General features: G+C 38.5%; 1 protein-coding gene across 9 annotated transcripts in view; it reads left to right on the top strand.

Annotated features, from left to right (window-relative positions):
* LOC101164988 (phospholipid-transporting ATPase ID) overlaps positions 1–13500 on the top strand; it is a 59594-nt gene extending 46094 nt beyond the window's left edge. For 4 of the 9 annotated variants that reach the window (XM_078956124.1, XM_023960690.2, XM_023960687.2 and 1 more), the window contains 9 exons: positions 2597–2702; positions 3005–3176; positions 3289–3472; positions 3585–3808; positions 8050–8133; positions 8256–8501; positions 9546–9684; positions 12042–12172; positions 12250–13500. In XM_078956124.1, coding sequence (XP_078812250.1) covers positions 2597–2702; positions 3005–3176; positions 3289–3472; positions 3585–3808; positions 8050–8133; positions 8256–8501; positions 9546–9684; positions 12042–12172; positions 12250–12510 — 1547 coding nt within the window. In that variant the 3' untranslated portion in view covers positions 12511–13500. Of the gene's footprint in view, positions 1–2596; positions 2703–3004; positions 3177–3288; positions 3473–3584; positions 3809–8049; positions 8134–8255; positions 8502–9545; positions 9685–12041; positions 12173–12249 lie in introns of those variants that run through there. The other 5 variants (XM_078956123.1, XM_023960688.2, XR_002874275.2 and 2 more) reach the window with 4 other exon arrangements.
* Positions 13501–13755: the final 255 nt, after the last annotated feature.

Genomic DNA, 13755 nt, shown 5'->3' with positions numbered 1-13755 from the left:
GGGTTAGCAGCAAGATAAGCCTGAGCCAACTGTAGAGCCTTATTGCGTAAGGAATTTACTATTAATGTTATTTTGCTGTGGTCAGCTTGATAGTAACGGGGTGCTTGCTGATAAATAAACTGACACTGGAGAAGAAAACCCCCACACACTTTCAACATCACCATGAAATGTCTCTAGTTGAAGGCAAAAGTTTTCGGCGTTTGACCCGGAAGTGCTGAAGCCGGCGGAGGGAGGAATGGACGCTGTGGCGACGGTATTTGCTGAAGCTTGGCCCGTTAGTTCTATTAAAGTCTGAGTGATGCCATCCAGTCGGCGGAAAAGATCCTGTTGCGCCGTGGCCATCTGAGACAGGCTTGCCGTCCCAAGGCTAATCCCTGTTGAGTGACGGCTAATCGGAGCCCTTCCGGGTCAGCTGGGTCTGTGTTTTGGCCAGTCCGTTCTGTCATGGTAAGTTGGACGAGGCAGATCCAAACGCTGAAAACCTGGAAGGAAACTCAGGCGAGTAGCGATAAGCAAAGAGTCTTTAATTTCCAAGCAGGAAATAAACAGTTCAGGTCGTTTATTACTTCTTGCTAGCTTGGAGCTCTGGAGGTGCGTCGGCGTAGCAGCAGCTCGTAGCGTCTTGAGAGCTAGGCTGAGAGCGTGGCGCGGCTGGAGCGGAGCGAGATGTGCGGAAAGGATCACCGTGGACTGCCTGATGTCTTGGGGCCTGTGGCGAGCGAGGCGTGACGTGAGGCAAGGCTGGAGCGGAGTGTGACAAAGATCTCCCAGGAGGACACTCGTGGAATGGGAAACCTGAAGGCGGATCGATAAGCAAGGTAAGTAAAAGGCCAGGACATGAATCAGAACTTAGCTTGAGATTCAGACATGCACCGAGGTATGCAACGGACTGGCGATGAATGCTGGGCTGGATCTCCTTATGAAGGCAGAGAGGTGATGAGCAGAGTGTCCACAGCTGGTTCCAATCTTCATGTGCACAGAGAGAGGGGAGGGGAGGAGCACTGACAGAGGCCACCATGACACTTTGTGAGAACTGCATGTGACAACCAGTCTCCTCAAGTAGTAGAAGTAGTTGTAGTAGTTTAGGTAGTTGAACATGTTCCTGTTTAGTGAACAAATGTTTAGTAGTAGCAACTAGTGAATATCCTGACGTGTAATATGGGTTTATTTGATTCAGCTGCAAATTAGTTAGCTAAGCTAACTTAATAAACAAACAAGTTTATGATAGCAATGAAAATATGTTTGTTTTTGCACAGCAATGTCTTCATTATCATTTGTTATTTCAGTACTACTTTTACTCTATCAACTATTTAGACATTTTAAAACAGAAGTTGCACTGTAGTTTCTTTGTTTTGAGTAATAGTCTTCAGATTGCAGACGTAACTCCTACTCATCATTCTATTTGCCCTTGGCTCCACGATAATACAGTGCATAATAAACCCAAAGCTTGCCTAGTTTTACCTTGAAAAAAAGTTATTATCTTTCCATCTATCCTTCTCCTAAATCCAAGTTTTATCATTATGCTGTTTTTAAATTGTTTTATTTTAGGTAACAGCAATGATGGAAAACCTGGGAAATTTTAAACCAAAATATGATTTTTTGTAAAACTTTAGATTTACAAGTTTAAACACAGGATTGAGTCACACTAAATTATAAAAAAAATAGATTTAAGAAAGATTATGTTCATGATGCAAAGTGGTAAAGTGTAGCATTTGATTGTGGGAACAGCTAAGAAAGATATGTAACAGTGTATTAGCTGCTTTTTGGCAGTGGCTCAGGCGTCCAATGATCGAAGGGTCGGCGGTTTCGATTCCCGCTCTCCCCAGTAAACTATCCTTGTTTCCTTAGGCAAGACACTTCACCCTCCTTGCCTCCAGTGTGGCTTCACTGTGTGTGAATGTGAAGGCAAGACACTTCACCCTCCTTGCCTCCAGTGTGGCTTCACTGTGTGTGAATGTGAATGAATGTCCCGATGGTGGTCAGAGTAGGCGCAAACTGGCAGCCACGCCTCTGTCATCACAAAGTATGAATGAGGAGTGAATGAATAATGGACACATTGTAAGTGCTTTGAGCATCTGGAAAAGCGCAGATAAATCTAATCCCTTATTATTATTATTATTTTTATTATTATTACTGGCACCATGCCTCTGTCAGTCTGGCCCAGGGCAGCTGTGGCTACATCATTCACCATATGTGAATGAATAATGGGCCGTTGTAAGCACTTGGAGCGTCTGGAAAGCACAGATAAATCCAATCCATTATTATTATTAGTTTAATTTTTTTTTTAATGTTTAAAGATATGTAGGTCTATGTGTAATTTCTACATTTATCCAGTGTCTTGTATGATAAGGAAGTAATATTTGTAATAAATGATTCGTTTTTTTATACTGTACAATGTATGCCATGGATGGAAATGTGACTCTTTCTGCAGAATCCTCCCCATAAAATATTTAGATTCCTGTCAAATGATCAAATGGTAATGACATATGTGTCTGGAAATAACGAGTGTATGTGGTTTTTGACTCATGCCATTTAAATGTTGTTTTTTGCAAATATGAGTGATTATTTTAACCTCATGAATCCTGTGTTTGAATAGAAACAGCTGAAAATATCGGCTATGCCTGCAACATTTTAAGGGAAGATATGAACGAAGTGTTTGTTGTGACAGGCAATACTGCTGAAGCAGTCCAAAAGGAATTAAAGTAAGTCAACCAAAAATGAGTGATTTCATAGTTGTAATTTTATTGCTGTTTCATCATGTAACCACTGCTAGATACTTTAATTTCACAAAACTTTCATTTTCACATTAACAGTCAGGCTGTGAATTACTGTTTTTCAGTTCTTTACTGTATATCACCTAAAAAATACATTTCTTTTATAGTAATAGCAAAACATTTAGGTTGAATATTTACAAAATGAATTTAATCTAATTTTCTTATCAAAATTAATCTGAAGTATTTTTATGTGGATGTGGTCAAGACTAAATATGTTAAATATTTCATAGGTTCCTCTTGTTTGGTTTCAGAGAGGCGAGACAGAAAATGTGTCCACAAGCTGCAACAACGCCTTCTATGAAGAAATCTCATGGAGGCCTCTTTTGGCTCACTAAAACCAAATACCTGCAGGATGACAAAGTGGATGGAGAATATGGTTTGATTATTAACGGATCCAGCTTGGTATATAATATTGATAGTTGGAAGCTAATATATTAACAATGAATTATTGTATTGCTTATTGTCTAGTGTTTTAAAAGAAAAAAATATATAATTTACTGGACGGAATTTTCAGGCCTTTGCGTTGGAGGAGGATTTGGAGCTGGAGCTGCTGAGGACAGCATGCATGTGTCAGACGGTGATTTGCTGCAGGGTTACTCCTCTGCAAAAGGCCCAGGTGGTTAAAGCGGTCAAGAAATACAAGCAGGCAGTCACTCTTTCCATTGGAGACGGAGCCAATGATGTGAGCATGATCAAAAGTAGGTTTAATGACCACAAACCACTGATATACAAACTAATAGCTGCTTTTCATGAACAGAAAATCTGACCTGTTTTGCATATTTTGCTTAATTCATTGTTGTCTTCTTCCAGCTGCTCACATTGGTGTGGGTATTAGTGGTCAGGAGGGGATGCAGGCAGTTCTCTCCAGTGATTTCTCACTTGCTCAGTTCCGTTACCTCCAGCGCCTCCTGCTGGTGCATGGTCGTTGGTCTTACCTGCGGATGTGCAAGTTCCTCAGATACTTTTTTCTCAAGAACTTCACCTTCACCTTTGTGCATTTCTGGTATGCATTCTTTTGTGGCTTCTCTGCACAGGTATGTGGGATGCACCAAAAACAATGACTTCCTAGATACTCCAAATCCTTTGTAAATGTTTTATTGTAAACTGCAACACAGTAGTAGGTTTAGGGGCTGTCATCTGGACTCTGTTTTTAAGTTAGAAGACTTGAATTGACAAAGCCTCTTGGATAAGAGGTGAAACGTCTTCTAACTTAAAAACTAAGTCCAGATGACAGCTACTAAACCTACTACTATGATGGAATCAACCTGGATGAATGAGAGTCTTCATAGACATGTAAACTGCAAGCATTTTAATTTTACAGCTTTTTTTTTTGTTGGATTCAGATCCAATGTTTGCACACTTTCTGGCTAAAAACCTAAAAAAATGGAGTATCATGTTCCACACCTGATTAACAGAAGCCAAGCCATTATAGCCTTTATGGAAGACATTTGAAGTACTGTATTTTCAGTCGTATAAGCCGCACCAGAGTTGAAGTTGTAGGAGCAAAAAAAAAAACACATTAAACGAGAAAAAATCTACATATAACAACACTTTGGGAGAAAAGTGTAAGGGTTCTGAACAAATCTGCCAAGCCCAACTTAATGCTGTGTTCAAACTAAACGTGATTCACACATCAAATTCATGTCGTCTTTTGACGCACATCAAATTCGATGCTCAATGGTTATTTTAAAAAACATGTTCATAAACTAGACGCTCCTGTTGCTCGTGGGAGAAGCAACTGTCAAATTTTTAGCCTCATCAGTACATGGAAGCATTGACTGTATATCTCATTTTACATTGCACGGAATGCACAGATGACAATAGATCAGATTTTTTTTTTTTTTTTTTTAAGAGCTCTACAAAATAATCGTTAATCATGTCTCCATGTCTCCATGTCTGGATTGAGTCTTTTTTTAAGGTGATCTTTTACCTTGTACTGCAGGAGCAGCCTCTGAATTACGGCACTTTCCGCGGTACTTCTATGTCTCTGTGACTCAGTTTGATGAATTACTCTCGCTGATTCCAATTGGTAGCAAATACTGATACCCACACCACCAGTTCCCTCTAGTGCAGGGCGCCCATGCGCCCGCGAGCACCCCTTGTGGCGCCCGCAGGGAATGCACCCAAATCTTTTTTTTTTTAATTGAAGCAAATATTCAACAATCACGGCATGTCTGTCAATGACAACAATATCAATTCTGAGATAAAGGTAGACAAAAAAACAAATATAACTTAAAAAAAATAATCAATAAGAATAAGGGCCTCTTACAAAAGTTTAAATAGATCAAATAAATTACACAATGTCTGTGCATTCTTATGATTCATGTAATGTAAAGATTTAGAGAATAGGCTGAGACGGTTGAGTAATCCATTAATGTGAGGTTTCACCTTTAAGAATTTACAAGTATGAATAAAATGCTTTGAGATTACAATCAGTGCATTAATCAGAAAGTCCAGATTTGTGTCAATTAATTGTAATCGAATTTTAATTGTATTCCAATTTAAAGGGTTGCTGATGATATTTTTGGGTGATGATATTTTTGGATTTGAGCCAATTATGAAAAGAAGACCAACTCTTATACATGAAAACATTCAAAGAAAAGATGTTCCACAGTTTCTACATAATTTCCACGAAAGATACAAAGATCACTATCCCAGTTAAAGCGAGAATGTAAAAAAATGATTGGAAGGGTAAATATCATTTAACGGGAATGCTCCAAAAGTAGCAGTGCTCAAATCAATATATAGTGGCGATCTGGGGGTTCAGCTTTTAAGACTCATTCGAAGTGGGGAATCTTGGTTGTGTTAAATCGCTCACCATAAGTAAGCTGTGAGCAGAAGTGATGCTAATGCTGTTTGGCTGGCGGTGGGTGTGTTCAAAATAAACGGACAGATATGATTGTCCTCTAACTTATGTGAGTGTTGTTCTCAACAGTCCGGGGTTGTGCGTTGCATGGGGCACGGGTAGCAGGTTTGGACATGTCCAGTGGAGCTGCTACTAAGTAAAAGGATAGTGAATTAAGACTCGGCGCAACGGTACTTACCTGGATAGTAGAGGGTGGCGATTCAGTGCTTGCCATTAGTAATTGATGCACTTTAGTTCTGCTATCATGAAATACATGGCAGAGTATGGAACGGCCTGAAACTTGAGAATCGGCGCTCCCGCCTTTGAGAAAGAGGCGCATGTGGGTGAGGAGGAAAAGGGGAGGGGTAGTGAGTGCAGGTTGCGAGGTAAAACGGAGCACGGAGACCATTGCGCAACACCTGGATCATCGGGTGGCTTAAATTACTCAGCTCATCCTAATAATGTCATAATTTACTAACTATTGAAGACATTTTTAATACTTGTCTGTATTTTCCATAAACATTTATTTTTTACGGTTGTTTAGTTGTTTAGTTGGGTTGCACGGTGGCGCAGTGGTTAGCGCTCTTGCCTCACAGCAAGAAGGCCCTCAGTTCAAGTCCCGGCTGGGGGACATGTAAAAAAAAACACAACATCAATGGGGGACCTTTCTGTGTGGAGTTTGCATGTTCTCCCCGTGCATGCGTGGGTTTTCTCCGGGATCTCCGGCTTCCTCCCACCGTCCAAAAACATGCTACATAGGTTGATTGGCAACTCTAAATTGTCCATAGGTGTGAGTGTGAGAGTGAATGGATGTGTGATTGAGGATATTCCACCCTGCGACAGACTGGCAACCAGTCCAGGGTATCCCTTGCCTACGCCCAAGTGGCCGGGATAGGCTCTGGCAACCCCGTGACCCCGAAAGGGAATAAACTAAGAAGATGAATGAATGAATGAATGAATGTTTAGTTAGTGATAGTAACGTATAAATAAAGACAGCAGGTAATGCAGGCTGGAAAACAGCTGCACCCTTTCAGACCATAAATAGACAAGCGATCATTTGTTTATGAAAGTATTGAGGATTTTTACTGTTGGTGTTGCACAAAATTATAAAAATGCCAAATATTTTTTCATCACTGGAGTAATCCCAGTGATGAGTTCTGTGATTTAGTTTTTAATGTTTTATGAGACCTAAACATGATTTACACAATAACAGGTTTTTAAATAATCAAATCCCTCTGATACGTTTCACAAAGACACACACACAGGACCAGAGACACACACAAGACCAAAGACACACACACAGAACATTACACACCAAGCAGAAATGAACGTAATGCTAAAAATAATGTCAGGAGTTGAGCTATCAGAAAATGACAAAAGAGCAAAGAAAACAGAATAATTTGATTTATTATTTCTAATTATTAATATTTCCTGGCTTTGTTTGTTCATATTTGCATAATTTTGACAGAATATAATTATTATTCTGGTATAATATTTGTCTATTTTTATTCACATTTATGTTTAAAAAGTTAAAGTTAAGTTACAATTTTAAAGGTTTAAAAGTTTAGCTTTAGTGTGTTCAATAAATGTTTATCTTTTTCGGCCCAAAACCTAAAGTGTGTTTTGGATTCAGGCCCCCTCTGCAACAGAGTTTGACCCCCCCTGTAATACGAGTCTAGAAAATTCATGCATGTTTTTATGTGTAAAATGAGCAAATAAAAATAGGGCACACACAAGGACGTCCTCAAATTTTGTTTGTGTGTGTGCGTGGGGGGGGGGGGGGGGGGGGGGGCTAGGAGGTTTTTAGTAAACAGGTCCTGTGGCGCCTTTCATACCACTTAGTGTCCATGAAATAGCCCTCAGTCTCAAAAAGGTTGGTGACCCCTGCTCTGGTAGTTGTGGAAAAATAATGGTTATTTGAGACTATATATGTTTAAAAAAATCCGATATAGGTCGCTTCTGAGTATAAGTAGGCCAAACTATGCAAAAAAATACAAAATGCAACTTATACTCCAAAAAATGGGGTCAATCTACAAATTGTCGAAAGCAGTATTCTGTTGAGCTTAGAATAACTGTAGCTAGAAAGATCAAGATCAAGCACATCTGGCTCCAATATCTAAATATACTGAGTTGCTGTTGGTTTTTATGTTTAAAAGCTGACCAGCAACAACAAAAAAATATCTTCCATTATTCTAACTATTTTCTGGCATTCTAAACTGGAAGTGCTCTGGTTGCTGTCAAATCTTTTCAGAATTCATTCATACATTTATATATAATAAAAAAGTGATTCCCAAGAAACATGTTCATCATCCGTTCAAGTGCCAGATAGAGAAGAACAAATAAAGCATGAATTACATCAGGTTTTTCTCCATAAATGCTTTGAATATTTAATTATGGTTGACATCAATTCAACTGACATTTTTTTTGTAGCCTGTGTATGATGACTGGTTCAGTACTTGCTACAACCTGGTCTACACAGCCCTCCCTGTACTTGCCTTGAGCCTCTTTGATCAGGTATGCAAAATGAGGAAAACTCTTCAAAATATCCACAGTCAAAAACTTCTCTTGACCTAAAACTGTTTCTCCTTTCATGTCCTTGTTTTGTAATTTTTCTCTCTTCACCACCTTTTGTGCAGGATGTTAACAGTCACTGGAGCTTCTATTATCCCAAACTCTACACTCCAGGCCAGCGGAACATGTATTTCAACAGAACATCTTTTTTGCTCTGTATTATGCAAAGCTGCTACAACTCCCTCATCCTGTTCTTTATCCCATATGCGGCCTTGCACGACACAGTCAGACAGGATGGCAGAGAGATTGCAGATTATCAGTCTTTTGCTATTTTGCTGCAGACCTGTCTTATCATTGTGGTGAATGCACAGGTGAGAAATTCAGTTCACATCCACAAAGTGTTTACACTTACACAAGAATCAAAAACTCCTATGATAATTTGACCTGATTTTACACCATATATAATATAAATTATAAATAGATTATATGCATGAGCATGTATTTTGAGTAGGTATTGGTTTATACCATGGTCCAAGTAAGTACTTGATTTGAATCGGCTGCTGGATGTGGTTTAAAAAGTTATTATTCACAGTGATAACGTACACCTAAAAACAAGTTCTAGTCACAAAGCCCAAATGTTCTGTACCATTACGCTTGCTTCTTTGAAACAAATGTTTGCTTCATCAACTGGACTAAACAAGCAGTGACATTGTGACGATCAGCATATACATTGCTCTCCTTTGCTGCTGCAGCTGAGAGCAGCAGCAAAGGACAACGCACCATGCAATGGTGCGTTGTCATGTTACTGTGACAACGCGCAGCACCTAATATTAAATAGTCAACTTTTTGTTAAAAAATGATGTAAACCAAAAAAATAACAAGAAAAGAGTACTTAAGAATAATTGAAAATGTATTTCTTTTGTAAGTGACCATGATATAACCTACATTTATTGATATTGACATTATTTGCGTCAGACGGTTCAGGCTCCTACAGCGTTAATTAAGTTCTGATAATTCACACTTGGACAGGCATTAAACCAGGGGTCTGCAACCTTTAACACCAAAAGAACCACTTGGTCCAGTTTCTTACTAACCAAAACCCAATAAGAGCCGCAAAGTCCCACTTCACTGTTTACTACCAAGCCATTCATTTGTAGCTTTTAAATATTTATAATAATTAACTTTTAGCTATTATTTTTTTTTTCTATATATAACAATTCTAATTTATTTTACTTTAGACAAAAGGACATAACAGATTCTTTCAAAATAAAATACATTTTGGTTCAAATAACTGACAAAACTGTTTTTTCTTTAAAGCCAAAGAGCCACAATGAAGTGACAAAAGAGCCTCGCATGGCTCAGGAGCCTCAAGTTGCAGCATCCTGTTATAAACTATCCATCCTAATGTTTTTCAGATCTTTCTGGACACCTGGTACTGGACAGGGATAAATCACTTTTTTTTGTGGGGCAGCATGGCAGCCTACTTTGCTCTAACATTCACCATGAATAGTAACGGGTTGTTTTTCATCTTTCCCACCATGTTTCAGTTCCTTGGTGAGTTTTGGCTAACAGTATGCTGCTCAATTGAGTGATGTGAGATTATAACAATTACAACTACAAATGCTGTGGAACTACAGACATAGAAATACTGTTTTATTCACAGAAAAACCCATGAAAACATGTTTCAAATCATGTTAATGTTTTTATTTTTAAGCATTTAAATAAAATAGTGTGCACTTTGATTTTTTTTTTGTTATTAATTTTACTCTTACACAAAGTTCGTTTTTTTAATGTTCCAGTGACGCTTATTTTACCCACTTCTGTTCTTCAATTCACCCACAGCGTGTACTTCATCATCCATTTAGAAAACCCACTCCGATAAAAATAGTTTTTGGTGTTTTTAACATGTGGCATTTTTCTCATGATTAGAGGACATATGTATAAAAAAAATAAAGCTGAAAAAAGCATTTCTGATTATGTCTTTATTCAAATCTTTGTGAATCAGAAGCAGATCAAACACTGTTTAAAAAAGCTTGTAGCTGTGATGTAGAAGCTACAATGAGGTGCCACAAGCTCCCTACTTTCTTGGTTTTCCTCATATGAGTTGGCACATGGCTTAGAACTGTACGGATGGATAGGTTCAATATTGCTCGCCATTTTTGTTGCACTGGTAATGTTAGGTTGGGGTTGTGAGGGGCGGTAAGGTAGCGGGAGAGCTTGTAAACAAAAACCTCTCAGCAATGGGAAAGGGAAAGGGTGGTTGCTCTGCACAAATGCCAACGGTCATGGCCACAATTTTCTAATTTACTCCTGCCGCTCTGCAGAAATGATGTTCTAAGGAGTATTCTGACTGGACATGTTTGGCTCACTTAAAGTGTACCAGAGTTCGTATCCCGTGATAATCCGAAACAAATTTCAGTCTGAATACACCCAAGCAAACCCTGGTCCGGGAACAGGAACTGCTCTCAGACCAATCTTTTGAGGTGGTCTCTGTTAGTTTCCTATCAGACTGAGCTTTGGTTCACTCTGAAATACAATCCGTTCCCAGAGCAGAACAACTGGACCGAAATGGCCACCGTAGCCGGTGATCACGTGATCTAAACACAGTCAGAATGTAGCAATAGATGAGCCGTGGACAAATCTATAGCAACGATTGTCGTATTATCAAAGAGAAAAAGAGTCCAACTCCTTACTTGTTACTTTTAGTTTAACACAGCTGAAAATGGTTTTTACATGCTTTTCTGTGACATAATCCTAAAAGCTGCCTTGTAGATCCTCAAAGCAATGCCATAGCACCACACCGATGAGACACACCAACTTATTGAAATTTGATTGGATGAATGCAGGCTCATCTAAACAACTTTTAACGTGATGCACATTGCTTCCCGCTGTTTACCTCACAATTTATATGTCATAAACACTTATTACTGCACCTTCTTAGACGTCTTATTACCAGTAACTGCCTTACAGCATGGCACGACCGGACCAAAATAGCAGTAAAAAGTGTTGTGCCTGGCGTTGATACAGTCGTTTAAAATTGGTCAACAAAATATAAAGTTTCAATGAACAACCCGGAGAAAGACTGGAAAGCACAGGACTTCCATAATTTCTGTTTCTAGTTGCTCTGCTTTGCCCTTGTAATTCCTGACCAATGTAAACATTTTTATTCACATGGTTTTGTTTACTAGCTTTGGTTTGAATCAGGAAAGGTCAGTTGACTGCAGTCTGAATACAGATCTGACACAAGGTTCAGGACTCAATCCAGACCAGATTAACCATTGTGCAAACCCAGGTACTTTAACATTGGGAGTGGGGTCATCTAGACGGACTAGACAGTGTGCTGAACCTTTTTTCTCCAATGATTTGTGAAGCTCACTGGTGTCCATGGATTACATGAAATCTTTCCACCTTTATTCACCTTTGTCATGGTAGGGAGAACACATCAATGTAAGGGTGGGGTCACCTAAGATAGCACAAGGGTTAAGTGGACTAAGTCATGAAAAAACGGTTTTCCCAGTCTGAATACACCCCTAGAAAACACTTGTTTTTTTTTTTGGACCAAAAATGGCATACTCATAATCAGAACACTGTGAACACTTTTCAAAAAAATAAAAAATTATTGGAGGGGGACTTTAAAAGGTGTTTTATGCTGTTAAAAACTTCACTAGATATTTTTCAAAGAATCAGGATTTGCCTGTCCTGTGTATCCACAGCAATTGCTCCGGTTTAAATACTAAATCATCATACACAGATGTTGCCGGGCCTTTGTCTGTATCTATCATTTTATAATGTATAATTTTTAAATTTGTATTTATTTAAAATGCAAGAATAGAATATAGACGATTTTTTATTATGAGTTTATACAGCACTTTCTTTTTTATAAGATATCAATAAAAGTGTTTTTGTTTCAGGCACAGGAAGGAACTCTTTGAACCAGCCAAACACATGGCTGATCATATTCCTCACATGTCTTTTGTGCATTCTTCCCATTGTGGCTCTACGATTTATTTTCATACAAACTTCTCCAACAATCAATGACAAGGCAAGAAAGCACCTGGCACAAACCACGATGAATTTTTAGGCATTTTTCTTAACTCATGTCCTTCTTCTTTCTTTAAGGTGAGATACAAGATGCGAAGGGATGAAATACCAGCAATTTCCCTACGCCCCCCAGCTACCAGGCGTGTCAGCAAACGCTCAAGCTATGCCTTCTCCCATTCCCAAGGCTATGGTGATCTGGTGACTTCCCAAAAGTTCCTGGACAAGAAAACCCCAAGACGACCTCTCCTTTTTGGCCAAAAAGACCATCCCCTTGCAGAAAATCAGCCACAGCTGTTTCGTACAATTACTGAGGAGCCAGAAGAGCCACAAAGTTGTTAGTTAAGACCAAAATGTAATCAAAGATTACAGCTATAACAATTTAACATGGTGTTTTTCATTATAAGTGTATGTTTAGGTAATGCAGTTAGAATCACTGCTGGTAACCTTCTTTTTATACCAATTTTTAAATAAAATTGAGTTGCAAACAATCAATCTATAAATTTACATTATGCTACTTTCACACCAGCCTCAGAAACTAGCATTTAAGCAACCGATTCCAGTAAAAAGTCTATGTAAACTCGCACATATGATAATTTTTGGCTTCTTTGTCACATTCACACAGCTTTAAGAAGTTTTAAGACTTTTTTTGGGCTCTAGGTATGGGTGGCCACGGAACGCGCTTTTTCAGGCTTCGGCATTTAAAACCTGGTGTTTATGCGTCGTTACATTTTCGTTACCATTTTTGGGCTCTACATAAATTGAACGCACGCTGAGAGTTGAACCAAGTCAAACTTTGACCAATCAGAGACTCGGATGTGGTAGTGACATATGGATGGTGTCTTTTTTAATATGGAAGTGCCAATCATTTGAAAACTGATCAAGGTGAAGAAATTAATATTTGTGGTTTGTTCCAGAATTATAAGACCCCAAGTCTTTCATATATTTTAGAATAGAGATGTGAAAGAAAAAGCCTTGAGCATTTCACATCAAGCCTCTTCCTACTACAGTGACAGTCCATCAGTTAAAAGTGCGTTCAAGAACCCACAATAAGCGTGTTCTCGAATGCAGCACTAATGCCCTGTGTGTTTTTAAAACTGGACATGATGAAATAAACAAGAGTCAAAAGAATCTTTACTGATCTAGCATTACTAAAGCTATTAGTAGATAACATGTTGATAGTTCAGCTGGAAAATTTAGAAAAAAATGTTTGTGTATAGAATTGGAGAGTTTTGTTCGTTTGAAAACTTAATCTTTATGGTAAAAAATATAGCTTTCTAAGTTTATTCAAATGAGAGCCTTTTATAAAAAATAAAGTAATCAAAGTTGTAATTTGTTTTGTCTTTTTTGTTAACATTTACAGTATTTACGAAAGTCTCAGAGCCATGGACTTTCGTAAATCTGATGTGAGTGCATCAGATTATTGCAAAACTTAAAAGCCCTTTAATGTTAAACATAAAAAGTCATGAAAAAACAGTTTTTTTCATGCTTTGTAACACAACCTTGTTCTTACATCTAGTTCATTTCCGTCTTGTTCCAGTAGCTCACTTTCCATCAGGGTGCTCTGGTTCCCCAGCATCTGATGCA

The sequence above is a fragment of the Oryzias latipes genome, chromosome 12 (genome assembly GCF_053564925.1).
Source record: "Oryzias latipes strain Hd-rR chromosome 12, Olatipes_Hd-rR_3.1".
In the NCBI taxonomy this organism is placed as follows: Eukaryota; Metazoa; Chordata; class Actinopteri; order Beloniformes; family Adrianichthyidae; genus Oryzias; species Oryzias latipes.
The sequence above is the reverse complement of the archived record's forward strand: the minus strand, read 5'-3'. Positions and strand labels throughout refer to the sequence as shown.